This window comes from Vulpes lagopus, chromosome 6 (genome assembly GCF_018345385.1).
Source record: "Vulpes lagopus strain Blue_001 chromosome 6, ASM1834538v1, whole genome shotgun sequence".
In the NCBI taxonomy this organism is placed as follows: domain Eukaryota; kingdom Metazoa; phylum Chordata; class Mammalia; order Carnivora; family Canidae; genus Vulpes; species Vulpes lagopus.
The window spans coordinates 102,338,491-102,356,172 of NC_054829.1; the positions used below are offsets into that span (position 1 = coordinate 102,338,491).

General features: G+C 40.8%; 1 protein-coding gene across 1 annotated transcript in view; it reads left to right on the forward strand.

Annotated features, from left to right (window-relative positions):
- The first annotated feature begins 10,388 nt into the window (after positions 1-10,388).
- Positions 10,389-17,682, forward strand: part of ARHGEF38 (Rho guanine nucleotide exchange factor 38) — a 123,454-nt gene continuing 116,160 nt past the window's right edge. Inside the window, exon 1 of the mRNA XM_041757691.1 lies at positions 10,389-10,718. Within this exon, the coding sequence (XP_041613625.1) occupies positions 10,523-10,718 (196 nt within the window). The 5' untranslated portion in view covers positions 10,389-10,522. The remainder of the gene's footprint in view (positions 10,719-17,682) is intronic.

Consider the following 17,682-nt stretch of genomic DNA (forward strand, 5'->3'; position numbering starts at 1 on the left):
AAAAATAAACTCAAAATGGATGAAAGATCTAAACGTGAGACAAAAAAAACATCAAAATCCTAGAGGAAAACACAGGCAACACCCTTTTTAAACTTGGCCACAGCGACTTTTTGCAAGATACATCTATGAAGGCAAGAGAAACGAAAGCAAAAATGAACTAGTGGGACTTCATCAAGATAAAAAGCTTCTGCACAGCAAAAGAAAGAGTCAACAAACTAAAGACAACCTACAGAATGGGAGAAGATATTTGCAAATGATGTACCAGATAAAGGGCTAGTTTCCAAGATCTATAAAGAACGTATTAAACTCAACACCCAAGAAACAAAGAATCCAATCATGAAATGGGCAAAAGACATGAACAGAAATCTCACAGGGGAAGACACAGACATGGCCAACATGCACATGAGAAAATGCTCTGCATCACTGGCCATCAGGGAAATACATATCAAAAGCACAATGAGATACCACCTCACACCAGTGAGAATGGGGAAAATTAACAAGGCAGGAAACCACAAATGTTGGAGAGGATGTGGAGAAAGAAGAACCCTCTTGCCCTGTTGGTGGGAATGTGAACTGGTACAGCCACTCTGGATAACTGTGTGGAGGTTCCTCCAAGAGTTAAAAATAGATCTGCCTACAACCCAGCAATTGCACTGCTAGGGATTTACCCCAAAGATACAGATGCAGTGAAACGGCTGGACACCTGCACCCCAGTGTTCATAGCAGCAATGTCCACAATAGCCAAACTGTGGAAGGAGCCTCAGTGTCCATCGAAAGATAAATGGATAAGGGAGATATGGTCTATGTATACAATGGAATATTACTCAGCCATTAGAAAGGACAAATATCCACCATTTGCTTGGACGTGGATGGAACTGGAGGGTATTATGTTGAGTGAAGTAAGTCAATCGAAGAAGGACAAACATTAAATGGTCTCATTCACTTGAGGAATATAAAAAATAGTGAAAAGGAATAAAGGGGAAAGGAGAGAAAATGAGTGAAAATATCAGAGAGGGCAACAGAACACAAGAGACTCCTAACTCTGGGAAATGAACAAGGGGTAGTGGAAGGGGAGGTGGGCAGGGGGTTGGGGTGACTGGGCACTGAGGGGGGCACTTGACGGGATGAGCACTGGGTGTTATGCTATATGTTGGCAAATCGAACTCCAGTAAAAAGAATAATTTAAAAAAATGTCCAATACAAAAAGCTTAAAGTAAAAAGGGAAAATTCTCCTCTTCTCCCCTCCAGCACCACTGTCCATGTATATATCTAAGTTTTTTCTAAATGTGAAATTATATGTACATAAGTATAATAGCTCTAATAAAAATCATATTGTGTTATATATGCTGCTAGATAAAAATACTTAAATGATAAGTGGGAAGGAACAATGGCTATTTCTTAATTTAATTAGAAAACAGCTTTTTTTTGAGGGAAACATTAGCTATAACCAAGGTAGAAAGGAGACATCTCATGTTACTCCAATTCTTTTTACAGAATTAATTAATATTAATAATAATATTTATATATATTATTTCTTTGAGTTTATTTTTATTAGACATTATTCACAATATTTTAAAAGATAAGTGAAGCTTCACTACTAAAAACCATTATTCAAGTATTATGTTGTTTGCGTGCAGTAAAATCATATCCACATTGTTTAATTTGCATGAAGTTTTCTAAGTGTGGATAACAAATAAATATGAAAAATACCTCTTCCAGGTGCTACCCGGCACTTTTCTGGCAAAGCCACTTACTTCCAGCAGCCTAACAAAGTTTTGCAGGCACAGAGCATAGTTGGAAAACGATATAGATTCTCTGTGTTATTTGTTACTCTGAGAGCAAACTGACCTAGTTATGGTTGCTATGGATACTATAATTTTGAATTTAATAATATTCTCTGAAGGAGTAGTAATACAGATCTGCAAAATGCTGAGCCCAATCTGAATCTCATACTTGAAAGGTGAAAAAAAAAAAACTGCATCAGAGAGGCTGAATGACAAGAGAGATATCAGAAGATTTGCAGAGAAATCTCAGAATTAACCAGACTGATGTCTATGATTAGTTGAGTGGCCAATGTGCTTTTCAGAGTCACTCAATCCACAGAAAATGGTTTTTACTTAAGTGATTCCCACGAGCCCTGGTGGCACTCATTAGAGACATGCCCTTTCTGCTGGGCATTTACAACTAGTGCTTCTGCCTCCCACTGAAAAAAGCACAAACATCTACTTGGAGCCAACATACTGAGCTCTTGTGACAAAACAGTTTAGGCACAAAAGAAAACGAAGTGAAATGAGAAAAGAATGCCTTGGAGGTAGAAGAACAAAGGATCATTTTTTTAACCGAGTCTCCAGGATCATTTAGTAGCCATATATTATGAGTGTGCAGCATATAGTCTTGCATATAAAATATGGCACAATGATGTGTGAATTTAACTACTCAACCGTAATATTAAGATTTTATTTTTCAATAAATGTTTCTGAATTATTCATAAGTACAATAAAAGAAAGAGGGAGCTGGCTGCTTACAACTAAAATGAAAAGTACAGGGATCCCTGGGTGGCGCAGCGGTTTGGCGCCTGCCTTTGGCCCAGAGCGCGATCCTGGAGACCCGGGATCGAATCCCACATCGGGCTCCCAGTGCATGGAGCCTGCTTCTCCCTCTGCCTGTGTCTCTGCCTCTCTCTCTCTCTCTCTGTGACTATCATAAATAAATAAAAATTAAAAAAAATAAAAAAATAAAAAAAATAAAATGAAAAGTACAGGGGGACCTGGGTGACTCAGGGGTTGAGCATCTGCCTTTTGTTCAGGTCGTGATCCCGGGGTCCTGGGATCGAGTCCCGCCATCAGGCTTGCTGCAGGGAGTCTGCTTCTCCCTCTGCCTATGTCTCTCCCTCTTTCTGTGTGTCTCTCATGAGTAAATAGATACAATCTTTAATAAAATAAAATGAAAAGTACATATTGTTCTATCTCCTGCTTAGAAGCCAGTTAACTACAATGAGGTCTAAATTTTGGTAAGTAAAGAAAGGAGAAACCAGAGAGAGGGACAATTAAAAAGCCTTCTGGATTCTCCCTGGGAAATAAGAATAATTCATCTCCCATATCAAGTGTTTTGACCCAAGCTGCTGTTCTGCTGGAATAGCTGTTAAATGAGTTCTGGAAGATGGTGAACTATTAGAAATTGAATCCAATGCTCCAACTTAGATACTAGCATCATTAAACAGATAGTTTTCAGAGATTCCAATGGCACCTTTTCTTGTTTACGTAGCTGGTTTTGATCGTAGTTGGGCTATCCCATGTACTCACAAAGATTCTTCCCTTTTCCAAGATAAGTCACCCCCGCACGCGCCCCCCCCTCAACACCCGCGACAACCTTGAAAATCTTGTAATGGATGATTCATTACAGCTAAGACAAAGACCCAGGTATGATCATATGTCATTGCTAAAATTACTTCAGTCAAGAGGATGAAAACATTAGAAGGTATACCTCCTTCCAAACCTCAGCTCCCATCCATTGTTTCCTGACAGGATTATTATGCTGCTGCTTGGTCAGTGCATTAACAGAAATTGTTGCTTTCAGGAAGCATAGCAGCGAATATAAAAACCCAGCTACAAGATAGCAGGGCCACTATGAACAATTTGCAGTTGAATAGGGAGCTCTCAAAGCTGGCTTTATGGTCATCTCACACGTGCATTAATGACCTCATCTTTGAGGAAGTAATATTCTCTGTTTTTCTCTTTTGTTTCCAGATCTATATCATCCTTTCCCAGGAAAGGAGATACTAATCAGAGAGAGAGAGGAAAAAGAATACTGCTGCTTGCAGCTCAGCCTCTTCTCATACATTAGTAGGCCACACAAGACCTTAAGCTTCTATGTCTGACCCCCATAACAACAAACATTTATTGATTTCACATTGCTCGTCATGAGGGTTTCAAAGGCAAATAGCCTGAAGAGCTCATAATCTAACGAGTCGCAGAATCTACAGAGCTCCTTCTGCTATGATAGAGGTATGCTGCTATGTGGTCCCAGAGGAGGGTGGGAATGATTGTTCTCAGGGACAGAAGGGAAGTGTCTCTGAGGAGGGAACATTTAAACTGGCTCTTGAAGGATAAGTAAGGATTTCATGGATGGGGAGCAATATTCCAAGTAAAAGACAAAGCTTGAACAAAATCGATCTTAAAAGAAAATATAATATGGAATATGTGATGGGCAGATGAGTCAAATTGCATTTCCATAGACGGCCACAGCAATTTCTCCCATGCTTCGGGCTCTTCTTACAACGTCACTTTGATACTCCTCCCCCATCGAAAGGTGGGGTCAACGTTCCCTCCCCTTTGATCTGGATAGGCTTTGAAACTCTGATAGAAGTGATGCTGTGTGACTTCACAGGATTGGTTGTAAAAGAGGATATGGTTTCTGTTTGGTTCTCTTGAGATCCTCCCCTTTGTAGCACCAAGCCATGATATCAGCAGGCTGACTTCCCTAAGACTGCCATACTGTGAAGGAGGCCCAAAGTAGTCCACAAGGAGCAGTCAAAGGGGCCCTGGAAGTATATGAAAAGACACAGGTGTCTGGTCACCCTGCAGTTGTTTTACCTGCCCGCCATTTTGGCTTTAGCCAACATCGACCTACAACCACATGAGAGACCTGAGTCAGAACTGCTTAGCTGAGCCTTTCCTGAATTTCTGACCCACAGGAGCCAGGAGAGCACACTAATAATCATTGCTTTAAGCAACTAAGTTTTCAGGGGTGACTTGTTATTCAGCAATCAATAACTAGAACAGCAAGCAATTGGAAATGAAACTGGACAGTCTGATTGAGGCCTACAGAATATTTGGATTTCCTTCTACATGAGATGGGAAACAATCCATCAAGCTTTTTAATCTGAAGGATGACATGATCTGATTTATGGTTTAGAAAGGAAATTCAAGAGGCACTTGGCAAGATGAATTGGCATAGAGAGACACTGGAGACCAAGAGATGCTTGCAGGAATTCTCGGAGTTAAATTGTAGGTAAAAATCACTCAAGACATTGATAAAATTTCAGATCTTTCAGATTGACCTCCCCCCCAAAAGACATGTAATAGGGAATTCTTCCTAGATGCCTTGAACAGACAAAAGAAACACATGTTTGTGGTCTGTTCGCTGCATATGAGGCAATTTGCTGTGAACTTTAGATACAGCACTGAGGCCGAGACTGTGGGTGTTGCTGCAAGAGAGACCTGAATCTGTCCTTACTCCATCATTTACTAGTCCTGTGATCTAGGGAAAATCATTTAACTTCTCTGAACCTGTTTTGGGATCTGTAACACATGGATAGGAGTCTACCTTCACTATTTTGCCAAGGTATAATACTTACATATAATTGCTCAGTAACAATACATCATAGCATACTTTCTCAGAAGTGTCATTCTGGGTGCCTGGGGGGCTCAGTCAGTTAAGCATTTTGGTTTTGGCTCAGGTCATGATTCCAGGGTTGTGAGATCGAGCCTGAGGGCTCCACGCTCAGCAGGTAGGTAGTCTGCTTGAAGATTCTCTCCCTCTGCCCCTCCCAACCCTGCCTCAAATAAATAAATCTTTTTAAGACATTAAAAAAAAAAAAAACCACAAAGAAGTGTCATTCTCACATGATTCAACTTCCTTACCTCCTTCCATTTTGTATTCTCTCTCTCTACCACTTTACTGAAATCCTGAAAAGTTTATAAATGACCAACTTTGTACCAAATTAAAATAGTTATTTTTTATTTTCATTTTGTCTGGCTTTTCAGCAGACTGACCATTCCTGAATTTTGGAAAATGCTTGGGATGCCTGGGTGGCTCAGTGGTTGGGCGTCTGCCTTTGGCTCAGGGCATGATCCTGGAGTCCCAGGATCGAGTCCCATATCGGGCTTCCTGCGTGGAGCTTGCTTCTTCCTCTGCCTGTGTCTCTGCCTCTCTCTCTCTGTGTGTCTCTCATGAATAAATAAATAAAATCTTAAAAAAAAAAAAAAAAGAAAAGAAAATGCTGCCTCCGGCCCTGTGATGCCACATTCTTCCACTTTTCTCACGCCTTCTATAGCTGCGTGCTTCTGCCTTCTATGCTGGGTTTTCCTCCAGCCCCACTTCTAAATGTATTGTTCTTTAGGGCTTGACTTTGGTCCTTCTTTTCTGGATATATTTTCTTCTTTCTTTCTTTCTTTCTCTTTCTTCTTTCTTCTTTCTTTCTTTCTTTCTTTCTTTCAACATTTTATTTATTTATTCATGAAAGACACAGAGAGAGAGAGAGAGGCAGAGACACAGGCAGGGGGAGAAGCAGCCTCCATGCCCGGAGCCTGATGTGGGACTCAATCCTGGGTCTCTAGGATCATGCCCTGGGATGAAGGCAGGTGCTAAACCGCTGAGCCACCAGCGATCCTCGATATATTTTCTTTCTAAATGGTCTCATCCATCCCCGACTTTAGATAGTATGTATATTCAGGGGCACCTGTGTGGCTTAGTCAGCTAAGTGCCTTTGGCTCAGGTCATGATCCCAGGATCCTGGGATTGAGCCCCGTGGCATGTTTCCTGCTCAGTGAGGAGTTTGCTTCTCCCTCTCCTCCCTGCTCATGCTCTCTCTCTCTCTCTCTCTCTCTCACACTATCTCTTTCATAAATAAATAAATAAATAAATAAATAAATAAATAAATAAAATATTTTTAAAAAATAGTATATCAGAATATATTCTGATGACCAGATTTTTTTCATCTAAAATCTAAATAGTTTCCCCAAATTTATAAATCCAAAGGCTACCTATTTGATATTTCCTTTGAATATTCACAGGCATTTTTTTTTATTTTTTATTTTTATTTTATTTATGATAGTCACAGAGAGAGAGAGAGAGAGAGAGAGAGAGAGAGAGGCAGAGACATAGGCAGAGGGAGAAGCAGGCTCCATGCATCGGGAGCCCGACTTGGGATTCGATCCCGGGTCTCCGGGATCGCGCCCTGGGCCAAAGGCAGGCGCCAAACCGCTGCGCCACCCAGGGATCCCTTCACAGGCATTTTAACCCTAATGCATCCTAAATGGAGTTCTTGACAACTCCCTCAATTTATCTCTCCTCTGGTCCTTTGTTTCCTATTGCAGCACACAACACCAATATCCTCCCAGTTATCTAATCTTAAAACCTAGAATTTATCCTTCATTCTTCTTTTTATTCTTCTGCCTCAGTCAAACCACATACAAATTATGTCAGTTCAAAATTTAAAATATATTTAAATTAATCAATTTTTCTCCTTCCCTACCACCACTACCCTAGTCCAAGCATATCTCACCTGAACTTCTACAATGAAATCCTAACTTATAATAAATTATTTTCCTTCCTCCAATCCAATTTATTCATGACATTATTTAAGAGATGTTAATTCTGTTTAGAATGAGGATTTTTCCAATCCAATGGCCCCCTGGGATTAGAATCCAGAAGTCACTTAATGCTGGACTTGAAAAAGATATATATATATATCATTTAATCCACACCCTACAGCAATAAGGACAGTCTAGGTTATGCTGCAGTAATTTTTTAAAAAGCCCCAAATCTCAGTGGCTTAAAGCAACAAAGAGTTCTCTCATGCTCAAATTACATAACCATTATAGGGTGACTGGGGGCTCTGCTCAGAGTCATCCTCATTCCAGGACTTATCCTGATAGAGCAGCCACTGCCTGGAATCTTGCCAGTCATCATAAATGAGGGAAAGAGAGCTATAGCAAATCAGATGCTGGGTCTTAACACTTTGCCAGAAGTGACATATATCACTTTTCTCAGGGACACGGGGTGGTTGCAACTGCCCCATAAGATCAAGTTTAGACAAAAGGGGAAGTTTGAAGCCAGCTGTGACAATATCTCTGAGAAGCAAAAGCTTTCCCAGAATCAACGCACTTCCCTCTGTTCTAGCACTTGGCCCCTGAGGTCTCATTTGGCAGGCCTGAGAATACATGGCCACCCCTAGCAGCAAGAGAGCCTGGAAAAGAGGGAACAAAATTATCATTAGGATTGGCCAAGGCTACTTCTGCCTTGAACAAAAAACGTGTTCGGTTGGCAAGGAACGCCATGGGGGTAGAATGGGCTGCGATGGATATTAAAGCAACTGACAATGCCTACCTCATTTGTTGATCGATTAAAAGGTAGTATTATTTTTAAAGTTGATAGAAACTTTTATTTAAAAAAAACAAAGTATAGATCAACACTGAATCCATAGTAGCAATATTATGTATCTTCTCTACGGATACAATTTAAGAATACAATAAAGCTTGTACAGTCAGTTCTGCTATAAGGCTTGTTATGAAAACACAAACTGGTTCCAATAAGACTGATACCTTAAGGAACTCTTTGGACATTACACAATTTCACATTTGCTGATGTGTGATTTCAACCACTTAAAACATGAGGTGAATGCAGAAAACTGTATCCAGATGCCCTGAGCCACAAAGGAGTACACAAAATTCACACATGCACAACCCTCAAAATTACCAGTAACCTCAGGTCACTGCCTGGGCTGTGAGCCACACTCATCCACATCTGCTGGTATCTATTTCTATCTGATTTCACAGACAGCTTGTTTTATGATCTGTAAACTGTGACCCTTCTAAAGCCCACTTCCACGAGTGTCCTTCAGTTCTTTTTCAGTGTAAAGTGCCGTATTTATTATACGATTTATGTATTTCTTAACCATTTATCACATGTAAAACTGTGCTACCATTTTTTTTTATAGTTTTCTATGGGTCACTGACAAAGTTTTGGAGTGCTGTGTGCTTAATCCCATATTTCCCGTAAGTCCTACAGTTTTAATGGGCCAAGGCTGCAGGACTGTACCCGAATAGTGTATCTCTGTTATTTACCAGGTGAACACGGGCAGACATATTATATATATATATGTATATATATATATATATATATATATATATATAATAATATTAGAATACAAGTGAGACTTTTTAATGGGAATCAAGAAAGCTCATTTTGCATCTTGGTAGTGAGTGTGCCTTTTAAAGTATTTATTAAATGCACTTGGGAGTGCTTGTTTAAAAAAAAAAAAGGCTATCAATTATATTAAATAAAAACCATTCAGTATGCCAAGCTATATATAGATGTCTCTACAGTGGGTGAAGATTTGTCATTTATCTTTTAAGGTAATTATGCAAATTATATTCAGCCCACACATCTTGAATCGGAAAAAGGGTTTTCATCTTTTTTCCCTCATTTATAAACCTCGTCTAACAAGAGTTAGCCACGATCCAGAATGGGCAGCACAAAGTTGAATTTTGGCAGTAACTTTACAATAAAAGAAAATTTACTTTCCTCTTTAGAGTCTCTCTTTTCTTTAACGAGGGCAGACAAAACACTCAGCACATTCCCAGAGCTTCTGTGAATTTCCCCCTTGAGAGATCTCAGTAACTTGGAGGAAAAACAACTTCAAACAAATTAATGAAAGGCCCGACAGTATTTGCCTTCCTCCCTCCCAGGCCCGGCCCCTGTGCTTTCCACTCTCTACACGTCTCTTTTCAGTTTCAAGCATTTTCTCTTCCCTTCTTTTCCCAAGGTGAGCTGCTGCGTCCTGGCACTCCCTCTGCGAAAAGAGAAAAGACCTTCCAGAAGTCCCCCCCTGATGCCACAGTGCTTATTTTCCTAAACGCCAGGACAGAGAATACAGGGCTGGGACCGTGAAAGGGTTGATTTCAGGCAAGGGTCCCGGGTGGACAGGAGACAGCAAAAGACTCCAGGATTCTGTGGACATTTCCTTCTCGTCTTGGGCCTGCTGCCAGGCAGGCCTCTTAAATGCGATCTCTTGTTGCCTCAAGAATGTGGATCAGGGTCTGCCAAATATATTTTTTAGTAAATAATCTAGGAGTGCTCAGAAAGGCGGAAGGGTGACCTTTGAATGCACACGGTCATCCTTAAAAAGGATTCCGTACCCTATTTCTGTATCCCATTGGTTGGGATGCCAATGTACAGCCTAATCGCCCCACACTGACTCCGGGGGCCGGTCACACATGAGTGACTCTGGCTGAAAGTCCCACGCAAGCCCACGTCCGTCCCAGGCACAGAGGGCAAGGCCCTGTCCCAGTGCACCTGCACCCTGGGGCACACAGAACACCCACAGGCTGCAGGTCACGCTCCTGTGGCTTCCCTTCGGCCCTGCCCCACCTTGTTCTTGCTTTCTCCCCCACCCCCCAGGCCCTCTGCACACAATGGGATTTTTGTTTGCTCCCGTAGCAGGTGACAGCGCACTCTCTGCTTTGCCTAGCTCTGTGCTGCTGGTCTCTCAGGTAACAGGTGGCAGCTTCCCCTGTTGGATTCTAGGTATAAAAAAGAATGACCTCATCGGGGTGGAGCTCTGGGGCTCGGCACAGGTGGCAGTCACAGCCAGGTCACCCCGGATCCGGGCAAGCCGGGGAAGCCGTTTAGTAGGAAGGGGGCAGTTCAACGGGTCACTCTAGTGGCTTCAGCCCTGACCCTGAGGCACTTGGGCAAACAGCCGTTGCCTGCAAGCCTCACGAGCTTGCCTTGGCCTCAGATGGAGCCCAGAGAAGCCAGTGGGAAAGAGAGCATGGGCACCAAGAGAAAGAATCTGACTTTCCTGAGGCCCAGGCTCTACATGCTGGAGAGAAGGAAGACGGACACCGTGGTGGACGGCGGAGCCCCTGGGGAGCACTCTGGTGCCTTGAGGAGGAGCCAGTCGGACAGGACGGAATACAGCCAGAAACTGCAAGGTAACCGGCGCGGCGCGGTTGTCCTAGGTCACTGCGCTCGCAGCCCCGTTCTCCTATGCCTCCACTTGCAAAGAAATCACTTAAGGCAAAGCAGAGAAATGGAATAGGACCTTCTCGGTAAACAGGGAAACCAGGCAAATAAGAAAATTAAAAAAATAAATAAATAAATAACAGAATGAAAGTAAATGTCATTCATAAATTATAGGAAAAAAATATCATGTGCTTCAATACTTAACGAACCAATTCTGATTTTTTTCTGAATATATGTATTTTTTCCTGGCAAGGGTAATATCTCTTCTGCGATCTTCCTCCCTTCCTTCTCCCTCCTCCAGCCAGTTTAAGAAGTGGGAAGCGCTAGAAAGCAAATGATTTAGAAACCGACAAGAGATGGTTTCTCTCAATAGATAGGTGTGGGATGTCGCACCGTGAGATCTATCTAAGTAATTGTAGTGAACTGTGATTGTGGTTATCCTAAAGAGGGGCATGGAACTGCAATCATGCCTGTGAAAAACGAAGAATGTTAGTCATTGGGTTGGTATAATGGGATTTGTTGAAAATCACAGAGGTGTTCATTCCTTTAGAGTGAATCGAGCTGTATCCAAATATGGTAAGAGTTGTTTAGCATGCTTAGATTGAATGACTTTTGAGGAAATAACTTCAGTTTATTTTGTGATGGTTGTAAGATAGTTTGACATATAACAGTTATTATATAAAATGTCCAGTTTAAGGCCCTAAATATCTATCCCTTCCCATCCACCCTCTCTTTTTCCTCCCTTTCTCTTGAAGGTCACTTGTTCAAGCAAACTTCATTTTGATGTTGATTGTGCAATGTTTTAAGTATCCACTGCAGTACCTGTTATGTGATCCCCAGAATCCGCCTCTCCTGCTTTGAGCACACTGTGTGTTTGAGCTCTTATAATCCCATTGTGAGCTGTCATTCTGGACTGACAAATTATGATGAAGCTAGAAAGACCAACAGGACACACTTTTACTTAGTAGGTCTCTTTTCCAAAAGAGAAAGGAAGAAAGAGAAGAAAGAAAGAAAGAAAGAAAGAAAGAAAGAAAGAAAGAAAGAAGAAGAAAGAAAGAGAAAGAAAGAAAGAAAGAAAATGCTCAGACTTTGTAACACAAATTAAGTAAATTAAACACATTTAAATGAAATCTTTAAAGATTCCTAGTATGATTTAATACTTAAAAAAAAAAAAAAACCTGGTAGTTCAAGATTAAAAAGCAGTCAAGTTGTATCCTTAAAGGACTTTTCAAAAAATGGGAAAGGGGTATTGTTCTATCTTTGAAATTAACCTTTTTCAAGGCAGTGTATACATTGGAAGGAATGCAAAGTTTAAAGCTATACACATTTGTCTTGCAATCCTGGCTCTTCAATTTATGACCTACAAGCTTTGGAATAAACTACTTCTAATTTCCCAGCCGCAGTTTCCCTGTTTGTGAAAGTGGGACGATGATACCACTTAGTATTTCTGGGGGAATAAAATTAGGTAATTATATGAAATATCTCGCATATTGCCTGACACAGGATATGTGCTCAATAAATATTTTTTATTTTAGGAATAATGGGAACAATGCTGATAAAATAAGACTTTCCCCCTATTAATCAAATTTACTAATCTATTTTAATTCTTCTTCTGTCTTTTGATGAAGAGACCACCTAAACAAATTCAGTAAAAAGAAACCCTGGCTTTATCTCTAATAACATGTTTATTCTGTCTGAGATTTGCTACTTCAGCATCTTTTTGGTTCAGATTTTTCATTAACAAAATAAGTGGAAAATTTTGCTACTCACTTTCTAAGCTTAATTAAAAAAAATTCATCTGTGACCACAAAAGAAGGCAGATGTTTGTTGGTTACTTGACAGAAGACCTCAGGCTGCTTATGTACTCCATCAGATTTGTGGTTTCCCTCTGCTTTGTAGGATCCTATCTTTGAAGCTAGAAGAAAAGACTCAGGAGTTAACCAGGTTCCTAGAATTGTCTATCTAGGAGACACATCATCATGTAAAGATAGGTTGGCCCCCTGATAAATAACATTTTTCAGATGTAACTCTTAATAAAATCCAAGTCTGATATGTAACGCCTCAGAGAACTTTTAGCATGATTCTCCTGTAACTGCTTTGGCAACAATAAAAAACATTTTCATATTACCATTTAAAGCAATCAGTTTTGTTGGGTTTGTACTCTGGTCTGCATTATGCCCATTATCATACAGATGAATACAAATCACTTTAAGAAATTTTTTTATTATTGCAATGCCAAGAGTTTTTCCTCTGCCTACCTTGGAATTGGTAGTTCCCTGGGAGGCACTGAATATGGATCTGAGCTGGTTAGAGCTCTCCGATGGATGGCCCAAAGCCATTGTGAGATCACAACATGCTTTTCAAAGCTGGAAGGAAGCCTTAGATTATTTAGCCAGTCTTTCAGGGCTGTGTTGCTATTGGAGTAATACGGTTCACTGCTCTCTCTCCTTGACCAAGTTCTCTGGGTTCTGGGAAATCTTAGACCTTTTTTTGTGGTGCCCCTGGGCTCACCTCTTAACTCATACCACACAGTCTACTTGTTCATTCACTTTCTGGCTGACATCACTTTCGTGTGAATCCTGAATTGTAATTTCTTTAAAAATCACATACTGTTTGAGAGCTACTAGATTAAACAATAGAACATAGTTCTAGGGGCACCTGGCTGGCTCAGTCTGTAAGGGTCCAACTCTTGGTTTTAGTTCAGGTCATGGTAACAAGGGTCGTGAGATTGAGCCCCACATTGGCTCCTCGCTCAGCATGGAGTCTGCTGGAAAAATTATCTCCCTAGGGGTGCCTGGGTGGCTCAATAGGTTAAGAATCTGCGTTCAGCTCAGGTCATGATCCCAGGGTCCTGGGATGGAGCCCCACATTGGACTCCCTGCTATCAGCAGGGAGCCAGCTTATCCCATTCTCTGGGCTGTTCCTCCTGCTTGTGCTCTCCTTCTCTCTGTGTCAAATAAATAAATAAAGTCTTTAAAAAAGAAATATCTCTCCCTCTGTCCCCCCATGTGCACACGTGCATGCTCTCTTTCTCTCTCTCAAATAAATAAATAAACCTTAAAAAAAACATGGTTCTAATGAGAGTATCATAAAATCTTTGTAGAAGGCTGTGATCACAGACTTATTAGTCATTAAGCCTCAAGTTGTACAATAATTCTTTGCTAGCCTATTCTTAACGGCTCTTTTATTCCTTCAACAGATTTGTTCAGTTAATTGGCATTTATTGGATATGCTATGTGGTGAGCAAAACCAGAATATGTGCCAGGGATTACAACTACAAAATCATTAAGAAAAAAAAAATGTCTGACCTTTACTCCAAAGGGGCTTAAAGTCTCATTGGGAAAGATAAGACAGGTAAACAAATGCAATAAAGTGGCATGACGGAATACAGGTGGGATCAGCGGGTCCATAAAAGGAGGAAATGGTCTGTTCAGAATTGGGCAGGGGAGCTTGGTGGAAAACACTGTCGCTAAGAGTTGATAAGGTGGGCGGGGGGAGAAAAAGCAGAAGGGGGAGAGAAGTGTGTTTTAACTTCTTCATCGTACTTACCTCTGTCTGAAATTTTGTGGTTTGTTTTCTTGTTTATTGCCTATTATTGACTTCCATTTCCTCTCCCATCTTTCATCCCCCACTCCATGAAAGAGACCTTATCTGTCTTGGTAACTGTTCCATCTGTGCACTTAGAATCATGCCCAGCACACCATAAGCACTCAGTATCTTTCAAACAGAATGAATGACTTGAATGAACTGGTCCAGGTAGGGAATCAGTGTGAGGAAAGGCATTGGAGCCTGAATTAATAGCCCTTGTATCTTCAAATGTGAGGATACATGTCTCTATTAATAAAGACAACTCTCCAGTAAAAAGAAATAAACATATTAGGGATGAAAATGTACAGAATTGCCTAGATAATAAATAATTCCCAGTGGGAGCCTATTTCATTCCTGACTCTACCTTTTAGAGCACAGCAGACCCTCCTTTGACTCATTCCTCTTCTTCCATTCATCACAAGAGCTTGCATCACCTTAACTTCCCACCTAGCTCAGCTACTCATTGCCATTTTACCAGGAGTCACAGAGAATGATCAAGGCAGGGGAAACGTACTGGCTAATTTATTCAGACTCTTTCTTTAAGGAATGATTTTGTGCATGATTATATGTGTGAGCTCTACATTTGAAATATGCCTAATTTAAAGTTATGTTTGTACAAGTGTGCCTGTGTATATACAAATTACCTATCTATCTAGAGTATGTAGATACAGTTGTGTATGTACTTGAGACATTTCTGTAATGATTGAAACTTATTGTACAAAGGTCATTGTTTAACATTCAGCAGCCTTTTCTGAAAACCCTACATGACTGATATAACTGACATTATAGGTTTCCTCTCAGTGTGGGTGATCTGGAATGACTATTTATAACCCCTCCTAATTCACGTATTGAAGCCTAATCCTCAATGTAGTATTATTTGGAGGTGGGGTTGGGAAAGATAATCAGGTCATGAGGGTAAAAACCTGCTGAATGGGATTAGTACCTTATAAGGACAATATGAGAGCACTTGCTCCCCCTCTCTCTCTGCTCTCTGCCATGTAAGGATTTGAGAAAACAGCCATCTACCAGGTAGGAAGGGGGGCCCTTACCAGACACTGGATTGGCCTTGAACGTGGACTTCCCAGCCTCCAGAAGTATGAGAAATAAAATGTTTGTTTTTTAAGCTACCCAATCTATTGTAGATTTGTTATAACAGCCCAAACTAAGACAGTGGGTCAGTTGCTTTTATTCCATATGGCCACACTAAGCCTCTGGTTAATTTTTTGGCTAATGCATATTCTTGCTTGTCAAGTATCAGGTGAAAGAGTGACATTTTATGCCATTACTGTTGCTGATAACACAAGTCAAATCCACATCCCCAATTCATAATAGGTCTGTAGTATTTTCTTGTCTTTCCTTTTTTTCTTTTTTTGCAAAGACTGTCGTATCATTCTCATTAAGAAAGGATTGCCTTGGGACACCTGGGTAGTTCAGCCATTGAGCGTCTGCCTTTGGCTCAGGGCGTGATCCCAGAGTCCTGGGATCGAGTCCCACATCAGGCTCCCCTTGAAGAGTCTGCTTCTCCCTCTGCCTGTGTCTCTGTGTCTCTCATGAATAAATAAATAAAATCTTTAAAATAACAAAGGAAGGATTGCTTCATTGTTTTTATAAAAGTTTCAAGTGTTCTTACTATGGTGATGATAAGGAACCAACCTACCACATGAACGTGTTACAGAATAACACATATTGCAAGTACAAGGACAAATGTCTCAAATAATAAGCTAGATATGGTAAGATTATGGGAACATTTAATTTGTTATGATTTTTAAGAATACAGACCAATCTGTAAGTGAACAGGAGGAGCAGTTACCATTGGGAGATTTGGTGGTTTCTGTTCTGGGCCTGGTGAAGGATGGAATAAAACTAATTGTGCGGCTGTCTATGCACGTTTCTATCCCAGTGCTATAGCCCTTTGTGTGCCTCCTGTTCTCTGAGTATGGAGGAAATCCTTTTTTTATGGGCCTCCATACACCCTTTAGTGAAGCAGGAAATACTTGGATCAGGGGGGTAACACCAATATAAATAGGGTGTTTTTCATGGTTTGAAGGGTAAATCTCTATAAAAGTCCAAAATTTTCAGGCCATTGTAAATCTACATCATTTCTGCCTCATCACACTCAAAGAAGCCAAAAAGGAGCATGATATTTTACTTCCCTCTTTTTTAGTAAAGATATTTTACAGTTTTGGGGGAGAGTTATTTGAATTAAATAAAGGGTGAATCCCAGGAATCAAGGAGTTGGAGCTATTCCACTACAATCAAATTGTGATAAGAAAATTTATTCCTGTGCTCTACTTCTGGGACTTGAGATATAACTTTTCTTAAAGGCAGCAAATCCAGCTTCTAAGTGTGTTTTTTGATCCACAAAAATTATGGATTTATGGAAACTAGAAATGAGAAGTCAAGAGGGAGGGAGGGAAGAATGGAAGAAAGGAAGGAAGGAGAGAGGAGGAGGGAGTGGGAGAGGTATGAGGGGGAGGGAAGAAGTGAGGGATAAAGGTATTTTGGGGGAGGGGAGAGGAGGAAGGGGAGAGAGAAAGAGAGAAAAAGAGGGAACTCAGATGTACAAAGCATGAATAGAAATATACCTTAAAATAATGGTATAGTTGGGAAAAGATGTCTCAGAAAAAAGGATTTAAGCTACATTCCTCTTTGTTTCTGCAAATACAGGAAAGGAAAAGACTTTTTATAGTATTGCCTTTCTTGACATACTCATGCTAACTTCAGTACTTCTGTGGATATTGATTTCTTGGTAAGGGTGAAACTATTGCAGGAACTCCTGAACTTGTAAGCAAATATCAACCCTTAGAACCAGGCAAGACTTGGCTTCAGGTTGTGCCTGAAAGTGCTCTTCTGTGGCCCCCTTTCCACCAGGAAGATGAGGAGTCCATGGGGCCAGAGTTACTGATGCCGTGAGACCTTTACCTTATTTCTAGACCAAGTTCAGAGTCCCTGGATGATGGAACTTCCTGTTTCAACAGGTGCCAATACTGATTCTGAGACCTGCTGGGGCCTCTTCCATAGCACCCTCCTTGGGGCAGACTGTGGTTGCTGATGTGCATCCCCTTGGGTCTGAAAGGCCATTAATTATGGAGGTGTGTCTAGAGGTTGATCAAACTGAGATATTCACACTAAGCCTACCAGGCCCCTGGTGGGAGGGAGAGAGCAGAGAGAGGGAAGAGTAAAGATTCACCTCGGAACTTGGGAAGAGTGAATGTGGCCCAGGGCCTCCTGCTGAAAAAAAATCTAAATTTGAACTTGGCCTTCCAGATTATTAGGAAGGTATATTTATCAAAATAGAGAGATACATTTTATTTAACAGTTTGTCAGCTTGACTTACAACTGTTA